This window comes from Babesia microti, chromosome III (assembly GCF_000691945.2).
Source record: "Babesia microti strain RI chromosome III, complete genome".
In the NCBI taxonomy this organism is placed as follows: domain Eukaryota; phylum Apicomplexa; class Aconoidasida; order Piroplasmida; family Babesiidae; genus Babesia; species Babesia microti.
The window spans coordinates 180534-193024 of NC_027207.2; the positions used below are offsets into that span (position 1 = coordinate 180534).

The window sequence follows — 12491 nt, forward strand, 5'->3', positions numbered from 1 at the left end:
ATCAGCTGGATACTCCGTCACGTGTCCATGAGACGTGGTTTGGTTTGCTAGAAGGTACAAAGAGTAGGATTTGGGCGAGAATTTTACCCTCTTCATCAATGCATCTGCAGCCCACGGCATTGCTCGGCCCGAATTTTGCTGTGTCATCGCCAGCATCTCCACTGCCATTATTTTCAACATCTGTGGGATCATTTGTTATCATCATATCATGTTTAGTGTTAAACATGGCCGCCCTGATGTGTGTGCCACTAAATGATTGACCATACTCGCTGGCATCTGCTAGATGTATTTTAGTACTGCTTAGCAACCTCTCAGACACTAGTTTGTTATCATCCAAGTTAGATTGTGGCAAATTTCTCATGTCTTTCATTAGATATACCTGTTCAAAACAGTTTGGTGGGTCATATCTCGCAGGTTTGGGGCAAAAAAATCCTACAACTTCAGCCCGCCTGGCGTCCACTTTGCAACCTACAACTCCATCAACATTGTCCATAACCACATACTTATCCCTCCTAAATATGCCACTATCATTCAAATAGTTGACACTGCATCCATATGTATATGGATCGGTGGCAATAATGTTGAGGTAGATCTGTGATATTTTTTTGATACGATTGTCTTCCCCTTCAATATCCAAGAGAGCGGAAATGGAGGCTGCAACATCCTTAAACACTACAATTGAATCCTTTGGGTAATCAATATTAATATTAATATAATTTTCTACATCACTATCATCACTTTTGACAATTGTTAATCCGGTGGCCGCACTGTCGATTAACCCGTTGGAAGAAGCGGTACCCAGTATATCGTGTATTTTGACCAATTCTGGAGTGCCTAGTTTACTCATCAGAGCCAAAGTATTGGTAGACAGATCCATTTCCTTAGGTACCAAATGTGCAATATACTTTTTCTTCATCGAAACAAGTGTCGTACCTTCCTTTGGCGCACTTATGTGAATTTTGTTGCCAGGTCTGATGAAAGTTATATTTCTAGAGGTTACTATGGCATTACTACGTGCCAATCGTCGTGGGAAAATATAATCCCTATTAGGTTCATGGATGATGCTTATCTCGGCAGTCTTCACGCCTTTCGAAATGCACCTACACTTGAGAGTGCCATTAAAATTATTTAAGGATGTTATTTTGATCATACTAACAATCTTTTTATCCAAAGGTGTAGATACAGTTTCACTTTCGAAAGCAAAATCACCAATTGTTGTTTTTTTCAGACAATGTGGAGGATACATATAACCACCCTGACCACAGTAGAATCCTATGACCATACCAGGACTGGGTTCTATTTTGCAATGTGTATATTTTCCACTCATACTATCACTATCTGGTAAATTTAAAAATAGGCCTTCTGCATTTATACCACATCCATAGCTAAACGGGATACTCATACCCAGTGTTACTTTGATCCACTGGATGCCAAATTTATTATTAGTATCTCTGTCACTGGTGATTCCACTACAGGCAACGTTAATTGCGGAACTAGGATCTCTAGCAGCTACTACGTTTTTTTTCGAGTATATAATTTTAAGTATACCATTATCAACCTCAGCAACGTCGATAAGTGGTGTAATAGATCTGATTATATCCCTCAATGGCGTAGTGATGTTCAACTTGTCGTAGGTGACAAGTTCATCATCTGGTGATTGCAGTGTCTCATAATCTGGGTTAGGCGGGTACAATTTAACCTTTTCCCCATTTACAAACCCTTTACAGGTGATAATCAATGCATCCCCTGGGTTCAATGTTATTTCATGTACTTTATCTATCCTGAAATCTTCTGCAGTGGTGAAACTCAGATTTTGGCTCTCAATGGGTAAATCTGCATTACTACTAAATAATTTGTGTGTAGCCTTTTTAATGCTATTCAAAATGCCTGTTTCGCCTCTCACAACATCAATTCTTAATGACAATAGTACTATAAGACACTTACAAATCATGTTTATGTTATCGTTATTAAATTTGTATCAATCACCAATCGACTAAGTTTATATAGTTACAAGTTATTCAATTATTAATTGGCTATATACGCACTCAAACAAGTTAGATAGTTATCAGTTTTGACAGCCAAATAAATGGCCAATGTTACCAAAATAAAGAAACTATTTAATTAAATCGAAAGGAATAGTTACTAAAATCGCTAAGAAAAATCCCTGATTATGTGTGACATGATTCTAATTTCTACAACTCCTACATGTAATGCATAGATCATGGTAATATAAGGTTGGGTATCACTCACTAGTAGACCATAGCGATCTTTATAATCCCTATTAAGCTGTATAATTTTACCCATTTTTTGTTTTTATTTTAAAATTATATATGCAAATGACAGAAATATACACTAATAACTAAAAACAAACTATTGGCGATGGCAAATGAACATGCTCAGTTTGGAGAATCCAGTACAAATGAAAACATCACCGTAACGACGGTAAATAAGAATAAGAAATATCGCCGCGACAAGCCATGGGATGATGAAAACATAGACCATTGGGAAATTCAACCATTCAAACCAGTAATCATAATATCAATTTAGGAAGATAACTTAGGGGGCCATTTTGCAGAGGAAAGTAGCTTCGCCACCCTATTTCCTAAATATCGCGAAAAATACATCCAATCTATATGGGCAGATGTCAAAAAGTAATACTGCAAGTAATTTAGATGTCTTGGAGAACATAATATTAGATGCAATTTGGATCTTGTTGAGGGATCAATGTCTGTCTACACATCCAAAAAAACTTGGGACCCGTATATCATCATTAAGGCCAGGGACATGATCAAGCTTTTAGCACGCAGTGTCCCTTTTGCACAAGCACGAAAAATACTGCTTGATGGTGTATATTGTGACATTGTCAAAATTGGCGGTTTGATCAGGAATAAGGAGAAGTTTGTCAAAAGGAGACAAAGGTTAGTAGGCCCTGGAGGGACTACTTTAAAAGCATTAGAAATACTCACGGAATGCTATATTCTGACACAGGGGCAAACTGTGTCTATTATGGGCCCATTCAAGGGCGTTAAATTGGCAAGGCGAATTGTGGAAGATTGCATGAGAAACATTCACCCAGTATACCATATCAAAGAGTTAATGATCAAAAGAGAGTTAAATAAGGATGAGAATTTGAAGAATGAAAATTGGGACAGATTCTTACCTCAATTCAAAAAACGCAATGTGCAGCGTAAAAAGTTTAAGTCCAAGAAAAAGAATTCAAATAGCATAATTCCAGATCAGGTAATTAGGCAAATTGATACAGACACCAAGGAAGGAGGATATTATGTTGGAAACAGGCGAGTATTTTTTGAAGGAGCATGTGCGTAAGGAGAAGGCGTTGAAAGAGAAGAAGAGGCGGAAAACTATAAAACTTGAAGAATACATCAAAACATATGACCCAAAAAATTCAGCTCTTAATAAGAATAAAAATGATGTCACTAAAAATGACGATGATGCTGGTGAAATTAGAAAGGAGCCTGAAAATATAAGAAAAAAAGCAAAATTGAGTAGTTTGAATACCCAAACTGCTAGAAAATTAATTTTGTAAATTAATAGTCGCAACATAACATTTTTATCACAGAATGTGGTTTAAATATATAGTTTGACCAACGGTATGGTAATATAAGCATTGCAGGCGTTGGATAGAATCTTACCCACATACACTAAGTGTAACATTGTTAAACTATCTATGCAAATATTTAAACAAAAAATTGTGTATTGTATATTAGTTTGATTATTCTATCATGCCTTTCCATGGATAAATCTGAGTTGGCGATTAAAGTGAGCAAGTTGCAGAATAAATTAAGGGAGTTATCTGAAAATGTAAGGTTAATGTTACATAGGATTGTGAAACTCCTATGCAAAAGCTGAAAAAACTAGAAAATCTCGGAGATGAAATATTTCCAATTATAGAATCTCCAACGCTGCAGCATGAAGATGAATCTACTAAAGTAGGCATTCATCAACTCAGGGTTTAACTGCTGAACTACAGTTAACTATTAAAAACTTGGACAAAATCAGAGGGGATCTTTTATCAGGTATGCTTTGAAATATCTAGAAATAAAAAATCAACTTCATAATCCAAACTCAGATGGTAATCATAGTGTCTACCAACCCATAGCCGATGAACCTTCACCTTCAAATTATGATGAAACTGCTAGAACTACCAGGACTGGACGCAAAAAGACATTACTTTCATCGAATACCAAAGATATTATGCCAAAATTAAAAGATGAAACTCCCCCAAAATACTCTAACCAAATGGTTATGGATTTACAGCAGAAATTGCTGAAGGATGATGTATTTGTTGAGGATTCCAAGTTGTTAAGTGAGAGGACAACGAGGCTGAAGCGATTGGAGGAGGAATTAGTGGGAATACAGGATCTGTATATCCAAGTTAGTGATCAGACTATGTCACAGGGTGAACAGTTGGATTCGATTGAGAATAATATGGCAACTGCGGCAAACCATTCCAAGGCTATGAAAAATGAATTTAACATTACTATTGAAAGGAACAGGTGGCCTAAGAAGTTAATTATTTCACTTTTCATTATTTCTTTGATTTGCACAGCAGTTATTTACTTTTCATTTTCTCGCCGATAAACGATAAACTACTATATATTATAAAATTAAACAAAATTGATTAATTTTAAAGTACCAGCAGTAACTTGATTGTAAACAATAAACTAGTTACTTAACAATTGGCACAATAGTTAACTAATTAATATTCCATTTCAATGAACACGTGGCAAAGAGGGCTTTGGATAATATTAACCCTTCCTTTGGCAGCAAACGTAGGTTTTTTCCTATACCCACCATTTGTGGCTGAAAGTATTCTGAATTTAGGCGCAAAATTCCCCTCTTTAATCAATTTACTAATATTTTCATAAAAATCAACTTCTTCATCATATTTACTATTGACATTGATATCTTTGAGTAACTTATTTACTGCGTTCGATAGACATGACTTTATGAGTTTAAACAGAGTTAATGCATATTTGTTTCGGTTTTGTTTGGACAGAGCCCCTAGAGCCACTAATACAGGCATTTTTTTAACCTGTCGTAAAAGTCGTGACATTTTGATAGGGGACATAGCAGCGTTCCTAACACTAGCCTTAATTGTCCTCCTCAGGTCCAGTGGCTGTAATTTACCACCCCTGGACCTTTTGCGATATTTCCAGCCAAATTCCTTTGCATAACAAGCATCTAATCTAATTTTGTCGTAGTTAGACATTGATTTAGCAATGACACGTTGCACAGCAGGGGCAGCTACATATGTTCTGGGTTTAAATTGGCACTCATTGATGCAATTAGGTAGCTTAAATATGCTCACATCGTATGCTACAGCTGTTGCTACAAATAACAGATATATGAGCATACAGGCTGTAGCTTATTTGCCACATACAAGTCTACAACACTACACCTGAAATGTGTAGTGGATTTTTTGGGTTAAATATCCCCCAAAATTTTTCATCTTCTAAATACACACAACTCTCAGCTATAACGATTTTCACACAATTATTTTTGCAGAAAAGATCAAAAACTGTAAGAGTATCTGCTTATAGACGTCCACCGCGTGCTTCACCTACTGGCCAAAGTAGGAAGGCACATATTGGTATTAAGCGCCTTCCAGCAGAGTATGTCATGGAAGGTCAATTGTTGGTTAAACAAAGAATCCCTATCACTATGAATCCGAACTCAAAAAGAAATAGGCACTTCAAGCTATACCCTGGGGAGAATGTAGGTGTTACTAAGACTAGTAGTCTAGTTGCCCTGGGCAATGGTAGAGTAAAGATAAATCATGATGTGGAAAGGGATGTCAAAATTGTGAATGTATTACTCGAAGAGCAAGAGGAGTTGCTGGAATCTGATTTATGGCGCTATCGGATGGAGCATGTTAGGGGGATTGAAGAGAATAGATCAATTTGTTATTTACGCAGCAAATGTGCCAGTTATTTGGATTATAAACTTACAAACCCACCGACTAAACCCCCACCAAGGCCTCAGTTTTTGAGCAAGTTTGACAAGTGGGAGAACTTATCTATGCCAGATGTTAAGAGGTTCACTAACAAACTATATTAATAAGTAATGTATACACACGAGTCATTTGACACCATTCTGATGTATATTAATTATCGTGCGAGGCAACATTGCCATGTGTTCCAGTTTTACCAATCACAATAATTAATTAATTCGACCATTACATTTAATATTAATTAATTATTTTGATTGTGTAATATATATAAATATATACATCTATATTGTTACAAACAACTTGACTAATTTATTGTTAAAATAGAACTCAAATTTATATGGATTTTCATTAAATTAATGACATGTTATATATATTAATAATATAAAATTAATCTAGTGAATGTTATTGAATAAATCATTGATAAATTTTATGTCAGTTTACATATATACAAATAATTTAATAATCAAACTCACAAAACATCTATTTTTAACATCAATACTTAATAAATATGACAATGCATATTATAATAGTTTTAGTGAAAAACAAAAATATAATCAATATAACAATATCACCACCAATATGTTTCTATAAGTAATTTTATGTGATAAAATTACGGTTTATATTATTGAGGGATTCACCACCTAGCCCCTATAGGTAAAAATGTACCAGGTTTTTGGGGCAAAGCAGGCAATGGTTTTACCGTTCTAGTGTTTTTAAAGTGAATTTGCAAAATATAAATTTTCCTATTATCATCCCAATGCGAGTACAATTTCTTTTTTCCAGTTTCAATTTCCAAATTTGGAACTTTAAAAGCTGAATAACACTGTAACATACCTATAGTCTCATATGGTTTGGCGGCGAATAAAACAAATTGATACCTACTATCAGGTGTCAATTCAACCTACATAAACATAGGTCTCACCTTTTGCTCAAAGGCTGACATGAATCTATGCTTCGGCCTCCCATCTATCTCCGTATATTCTATTTCGAATAAAAGAGCATTTTGTCCTGTTTCCGGATCTCTCATTTTTGTCACTCGATATCCAGGCCTTCCGATTTTAATCCCTCTTTTATGGGCTACAGTTTTTGGTTGTGGCAATACATTTTGAGTCAACTTTTCCTTAGCAGCCCTACGAGCTAGATTGGTCTGATGCTTTCTTCCCTGGGTGTGACTCAGATATGATGCTTCAGTGGCATGAACGGTGAGACATAATTTGCATTCTACCTGACCCGCATGATTTTTGAGGAAATAAGGGTCTTTACTAATGTCGAAAGTTTCTAAAGCTAAACGCTTGAGCCGTTCTCTGCGTTCATTTGCGATATCAGCTGCGCTGGCGGGAGCACCACTACCAGTTTTATGGCCGACTCTATTCTGGAAATCGATCATGATATGAATATGCAACAATATATTGTATTATTATGTTAGACGTTATAATTTGATACAATAATACTCAATATAGTGCACTGAATATATCTTAGGCACCACATACATGAGTAATAAATGCCTGTGCTAAATGAGAAGATTCCTTTTTATGAAACATTACTTAGACAGCTGAAAGATGACAAGTAATCAACCAATAATTTAGCCTATCAAACACAGCCAATAGTCTGGCCGCTGAACTAAATGTAGAGGCCAATAATCTGGTTAAGAGTGACCATTTATATTCTCTATACTCTAAATATGGATACAACCAATCATCGGAAGGATTTAATGAGCCTTCTAAGCTAAATGCATTACTAGAGAGTATCCACGGCGGCAATTATGGGAGTGACGATAGTTGTATACCTGATCTCAGTGAGAAGGTCTTGGATAAACAGATACAACAGAGATCCCAATTAGCCCAGGGATCCCCAAAATGGCTAACTGTTTGGATAACTGGCGAATTTGCTATGCAATCAGTACCATTTGTTTTATTTAGGCATGTTTATCCTCGGCAATTTCAAGTGATTCCAGGCTTTTGGCCGTGGGAGGTGTTGGAGGATTGGCCACAGTTACACCTTTAGTGGAAGAGACAAAAAGGAGTAAGAGGTAATCATATATTAGTGATAATAAAAATTTAAAGATTAAGCAGTACTAAATATTTATAACATATTCAATTTATATTATACATTTTACAAACAACCATAACTAAAGACTCCAATCCTTATAACCTTCTATATCCCCCTATCTGTTTCCTATTATCTTATATAATATTTAAGCCTGAATTGAGTTATCATTATTACCCCAAAGTACGACGATCTACATGGTATTAAACTGGAGCTTGATTTATGGAATTAAAAAAATTTTCATTGGACGCATCTCTCTAGTCCAAAGTAGGCTAAACAACGCTAATTGATCATTTATTGTACTATTTGTCTGACAAATAAACTAATCAGGACAAAATGTGTAATGGGGGTATATACTGATTTGTCTGACGATTCCATGTCATATAGAATGAAATTTCACCCATAATCATTTGAGTCACTATGATCAGTTCATATTAACTTTTTGATCAAATTTCCAGTTGTGATGGATTGATATACATAGTTTCTATGGTATTGGTGGGAACATAGGTATAAGGATAGGTGGTAGGGGAAATGACTGAACGATACAGGGGATATAACGATGAACACATTTTAGCATCTAATTTATCTTGTATTTGTCATAAATACTTACCATTGTTATCGATAACTTATAAATATATCAAAGCATTGCCCATTACCTTTTAACTATGTGTTTACCGTAAAATAGCCACTGGATTTAATTGTTTATACATATTTACCTACAACTACGTGCATATGTAATATAGGAAACCTTCTCCAGAGGGAGGAACCACAGTTGTTGGACATACGGGTAATGTCACTGCCCTTTCATTCCACCCACACAAGTAAATCATATATCACATAGGCCGTTGCTCATTTCCGGCGGAGAGGATAATCGCATTTTGTTGCACGAAATATCAGCCTTTGGTGTGGTGCAACGGGTAAACATAATTAAACATATAAGGGAAGTATCAATAATAAATTCCCTATGCGTCCACCCTTGCGGCGATTTCGTGTTGGCAGGGACCAGTAGCTCCATTTTGAGGATGTATGATTTGGCTTCTGGAAAATGTTATACATGTGCTAATGCTTGGGGACAACATGAGGTAATTTGATGCTTAATATAGCCTGGAGGAATAAACGGGGTGGCAGTGACAATAGGCGGCGCCATGATAGCAACAGCGGGGCAGGATGGTGTAATAAAGGTTTGGGATGCAAAGTCACTTTCACCAATACATTCATTTGCCCAGTCTCACCGGTAAATTTGACCCAATTTAGCGGATTTGGTGTACAAAATGTATCTTTCGATGCTAGCCAAAATTACATACTATCATCGGGTCTCGATGGCGTTACTAGGCTTTGGGATTTGAGAAAACAAAGACAGGTGATATCCGTTGGCGGAAGGATACCAAGGCCTTGCATTGCCAATCTGGCAATATTTCTTCAGGATCAAAGGATGATTGGAGTGGCATCTGTTTACCAAGGGGGTAAAACTTCTTTCACATAGTGCCAAATTCAGCGGCTCAATTCTACAGTGAACTGCAAATACATTCATTATTAGATGGTAGTGTAACACTGAATTTAAGCGAAGCTCATAGTGTTTATCCAGTTTGGAGCATTAATACTTACTGCGACGAGCTGAGTTTGATCACATGTTCTGATGATGGCACTACGCGAACTTTTAGGTTATTGGAGGCGTAAAATTAACAGCTGATTGTTAAGACTCATTTTAATTCATGCCTTTAAAATCTATTCATTTATCTACACTAATTAGCATATTGTATAGATACATACATAGAAGAATGTATATAACAATACAATATATATACGCAAATATTGTATGAACATTGTGTACAGGGTTTCCATAGTTAAACTATGAATCTTGTGTAGAAATTAGTCAACTAACCAGTTCTACATTATCTTATGGTTTATAAAACCATTTAGTACAATCTTTTCCGTATCCATTTTACAAATGTTTATTTTACATACATCTAAGCATTTACTTTAACAACAATTTCAACCACTCGATTGCACAGATAAGATGCCAGGTGGCTTAGTGATTCTAAAATGTATGCGTTTATATTGTTGCTAAATATGCCATTCGGTAATGCGTGGCCCGTGATGAATAACGACATCAGGGGAGTGTTTGTAGCACATGAACTGGTGGCCAACGGTAACTACTGTAAAATTTAGCGATGTGCAGTAGTAATACAAGTAACATTGAGTATATAAAATTGTGCAACAAATGTAATAAGATTACTATTTACAGCGCCGATTTATCACTGACAGCATTTGAATCAGCCGCATCAGCTTTTGCATTTGACATTGTAATTACTTACACATTTAGATAAATAAAAACATTAATGACTCTATAAATTATTCCGACAGCATACCTCCCGTAGCATCGATGGAAATTGATAAATTATCTAAAACACTAGATGTATTAAACACATTGGATAACACTCAGTAAATCAATAGTTAATTTAGCACAAAAGCGCTAGTAGATGCTGTTAAAAAGTTTAATATTGTAGCACATAAATATGCGAATGAGAGGATTTTATGTAAGAACGATGAAAAGTAGATGAGATAGACCACCTAAAAGATTCACATATAACAACGCTATCCCTTGTAGTATCTAGGCTAGTGAACTTGGGCAACGCCTATACAACGCTTGGATTGGCATCTCTAGCAGATCTAATGGGCAGAAAGAGCTGCCAATCCCTTACCCTGCTAGCAGATCAATTATGCATCAACACATATAATAATGCAGGTTCAAAGAGCCCATCTAACAAGGTTATTACCAATAGAAACAATAGCAACAGTCATTATAGGGGGAGTATTGCAGATGAAATGAATGTAATCACTAGGATAATGGCCAACCGAAGCAATGATATTGAGGAGATGAGCGAGGATGATATTTTTGAGATTTCAAAGATGGCAAACATGGATCTTCTACGGAAACTATTACCAAATTTAATGAATATTTTACACATAGACACAAAACCGTCGCTACAAATGTTTATAAAGGAATTGTCATTGTAGCACATTTTAATACACCCAAGTCTAAATCAACCTAAATTATAGTGTGGATAACCTAGGTAGTGTGGACTAGTGTACGTACACTAAACCAAGAGCAATTTAGTGTCATGCAGGAAAAAAATGACACAAAATCATACGATTTCTACTATAAAACGTGCATTACAGATCTGCACTGTCCTTGTGGCATAAACAACAACATTGCCGCTGATTGTTGGTATGAAAACCATAAGAAACAAGAGTATAAACTACCAAATTGGTTGAAAAGCTATGATATAAAATGCCCTTTTGACAGGTGTAACCTTTACAAGGGCAGCCATGGCATTACCTCTTACATTTACACTGGAAATCCGGAGGATCCCTTGGTAAGTATCATTTTAAAATATATTATAACCTTTCATGGATTCAATGCCAGCTTATCAGCATTCAACAACCTCAGATGCTCCCTCAATAACTCAAAATTTAGCGTCCTGTCTTTTGGTAATCCTTATTATCACATATAGACCTGTATGGACATGGCCTTAGTAGTTCTCCCAAATATAAATACTACTCTGAAAATTATTCATTAGAATTTTTTGCAAAACAGCTAAGGGAACTATTAATATTTCTAAGGCTGGAAACTAAAAGTGCCACCCTAATAGGCATGTCAATGGGTGATAAAACCACATAATCTAGGTTGTTGCATTGCAGCCAAATATTGTTATATGTACCCCCAATCAGTGGATAAACTGATATTCTTATCACCAGGTAAAATTAGTGTTATATAGCCGGTCATATAACGGACATCCCATATCGAATAAAGATGATCAAAAATTGTTCGTGTATTACCCCCGTAGCCGGCTGTTTCTTCTGGCCCATCTGCTTCAAACGCCGTGGTTGCAAGGTAATAAAGTTGTCAAATAGAAAAATTCAATGTGGGAAAGAACGATGTGGATGCTTTTTGTCAAAAAACGCGGCCCTTTGGGCATTATGGCCTGTGTCAACCGTATACCACTATGGAATTGCCTAGACCTTTACCAACAGGTGTACAACAATTAACCTTAGATTGGCGAATTTCACAAGCCAACGCTGTTGCTTTGGGGTAAATGTGATAAAGTAATCCCAATCAAAGTATCATATGATTTTCAAAAAGCACTAAAAAATTCACTCTTAGTAAAATTTGACGACTGTGGGCACTTGTTATTGAGTGATAAGCCTATGGAGACAATTTGCACTTGTATCGCATTTTTGAACATCCAATATACCAAATCATCCCAAATTAATGTGACTAAGTTTAGAAATTGGCTTCCGTTCGATGAAAATGGACATTACATACACAAACTCAGCCGGTCAATTGATTATTCAGTCGATGAGGATACTGATGAATTAAATCTGCCCAGTAACCAAATATTGGTGACAATAGACGAATATGAAAATGATATTAAATTTCCAGATATGTAACATAGCATTCTTTCAATTT

At 35.9% G+C, this 12491-nt stretch overlaps 9 protein-coding genes across 9 annotated transcripts; 6 read left to right on the top strand and 3 right to left on the bottom strand.

The window, feature by feature from the left end:
• Position 1: 1 nt before the first annotated feature.
• BMR1_03g00485 (BMN1-12) lies at positions 2–1951 on the bottom strand (the record flags this gene model as incomplete). Its single annotated transcript, XM_012793254.1, has 1 exon — positions 2–1951. The coding sequence occupies one exon, from the start codon at positions 1949–1951 to the stop codon at positions 2–4; it is 1950 nt and encodes a 649-aa protein (XP_012648708.1).
• A 428-nt stretch (positions 1952–2379) lies between these two features.
• On the top strand, positions 2380–3547 carry BMR1_03g00490 (KRR1, ribosomal RNA assembly protein; the record flags this gene model as incomplete). Its single annotated transcript, XM_012793255.1, has 4 exons — positions 2380–2526; positions 2548–2651; positions 2673–3240; positions 3263–3547. The coding sequence occupies 4 exons, from the start codon at positions 2380–2382 to the stop codon at positions 3545–3547; spliced, it is 1104 nt and encodes a 367-aa protein (XP_012648709.1).
• Positions 3548–3753: 206 nt separating this feature from the next.
• Positions 3754–4602, top strand: BMR1_03g00495 (syntaxin, Qa-SNARE family (SYN13); the record flags this gene model as incomplete). Its single annotated transcript, XM_012793256.1, has 4 exons — positions 3754–3822; positions 3843–3950; positions 3971–4037; positions 4058–4602. The coding sequence occupies 4 exons, from the start codon at positions 3754–3756 to the stop codon at positions 4600–4602; spliced, it is 789 nt and encodes a 262-aa protein (XP_012648710.1).
• Positions 4603–4720: 118 nt separating this feature from the next.
• On the bottom strand, positions 4721–5377 carry BMR1_03g00500 (hypothetical protein; the record flags this gene model as incomplete). Its single annotated transcript, XM_012793257.1, has 1 exon — positions 4721–5377. One exon carries the CDS (start codon positions 5375–5377, stop codon positions 4721–4723), a length of 657 nt encoding a protein of 218 aa, XP_012648711.1.
• A 50-nt stretch (positions 5378–5427) lies between these two features.
• On the top strand, positions 5428–6081 carry BMR1_03g00505 (hypothetical protein; the record flags this gene model as incomplete). The annotated part of the gene is made up of 1 exon (XM_012793258.1): positions 5428–6081. One exon carries the CDS (start codon positions 5428–5430, stop codon positions 6079–6081), a length of 654 nt encoding a protein of 217 aa, XP_012648712.1.
• Positions 6082–6608: 527 nt separating this feature from the next.
• BMR1_03g00510 (splicing factor 3A subunit 2) lies at positions 6609–7361 on the bottom strand (the record flags this gene model as incomplete). The annotated part of the gene is made up of 3 exons (XM_021481839.1): positions 6609–6787; positions 6809–6875; positions 6897–7361. 3 exons carry the CDS (start codon positions 7359–7361, stop codon positions 6609–6611), a joined length of 711 nt encoding a protein of 236 aa, XP_021338429.1.
• Positions 7362–7475: 114 nt separating this feature from the next.
• BMR1_03g00515 (Cleavage stimulation factor subunit 1) lies at positions 7476–9697 on the top strand (the record flags this gene model as incomplete). Its single annotated transcript, XM_021481840.1, has 8 exons — positions 7476–7540; positions 7561–7873; positions 7894–8003; positions 8764–8841; positions 8862–9102; positions 9124–9254; positions 9275–9483; positions 9504–9697. The coding sequence occupies 8 exons, from the start codon at positions 7476–7478 to the stop codon at positions 9695–9697; spliced, it is 1341 nt and encodes a 446-aa protein (XP_021338430.1).
• Positions 9698–10117: 420 nt separating this feature from the next.
• Positions 10118–11038, top strand: BMR1_03g00520 (hypothetical protein; the record flags this gene model as incomplete). Its single annotated transcript, XM_021481841.1, has 5 exons — positions 10118–10169; positions 10190–10323; positions 10344–10462; positions 10484–10557; positions 10578–11038. The coding sequence occupies 5 exons, from the start codon at positions 10118–10120 to the stop codon at positions 11036–11038; spliced, it is 840 nt and encodes a 279-aa protein (XP_021338431.1).
• A 104-nt stretch (positions 11039–11142) lies between these two features.
• BMR1_03g00525 (cardiolipin-specific phospholipase) lies at positions 11143–12472 on the top strand (the record flags this gene model as incomplete). Its single annotated transcript, XM_012793262.1, has 6 exons — positions 11143–11512; positions 11536–11685; positions 11708–11779; positions 11800–11915; positions 11936–12055; positions 12077–12472. 6 exons carry the CDS (start codon positions 11143–11145, stop codon positions 12470–12472), a joined length of 1224 nt encoding a protein of 407 aa, XP_012648716.1.
• Between the last annotated feature and the right edge of the window lie 19 nt (positions 12473–12491).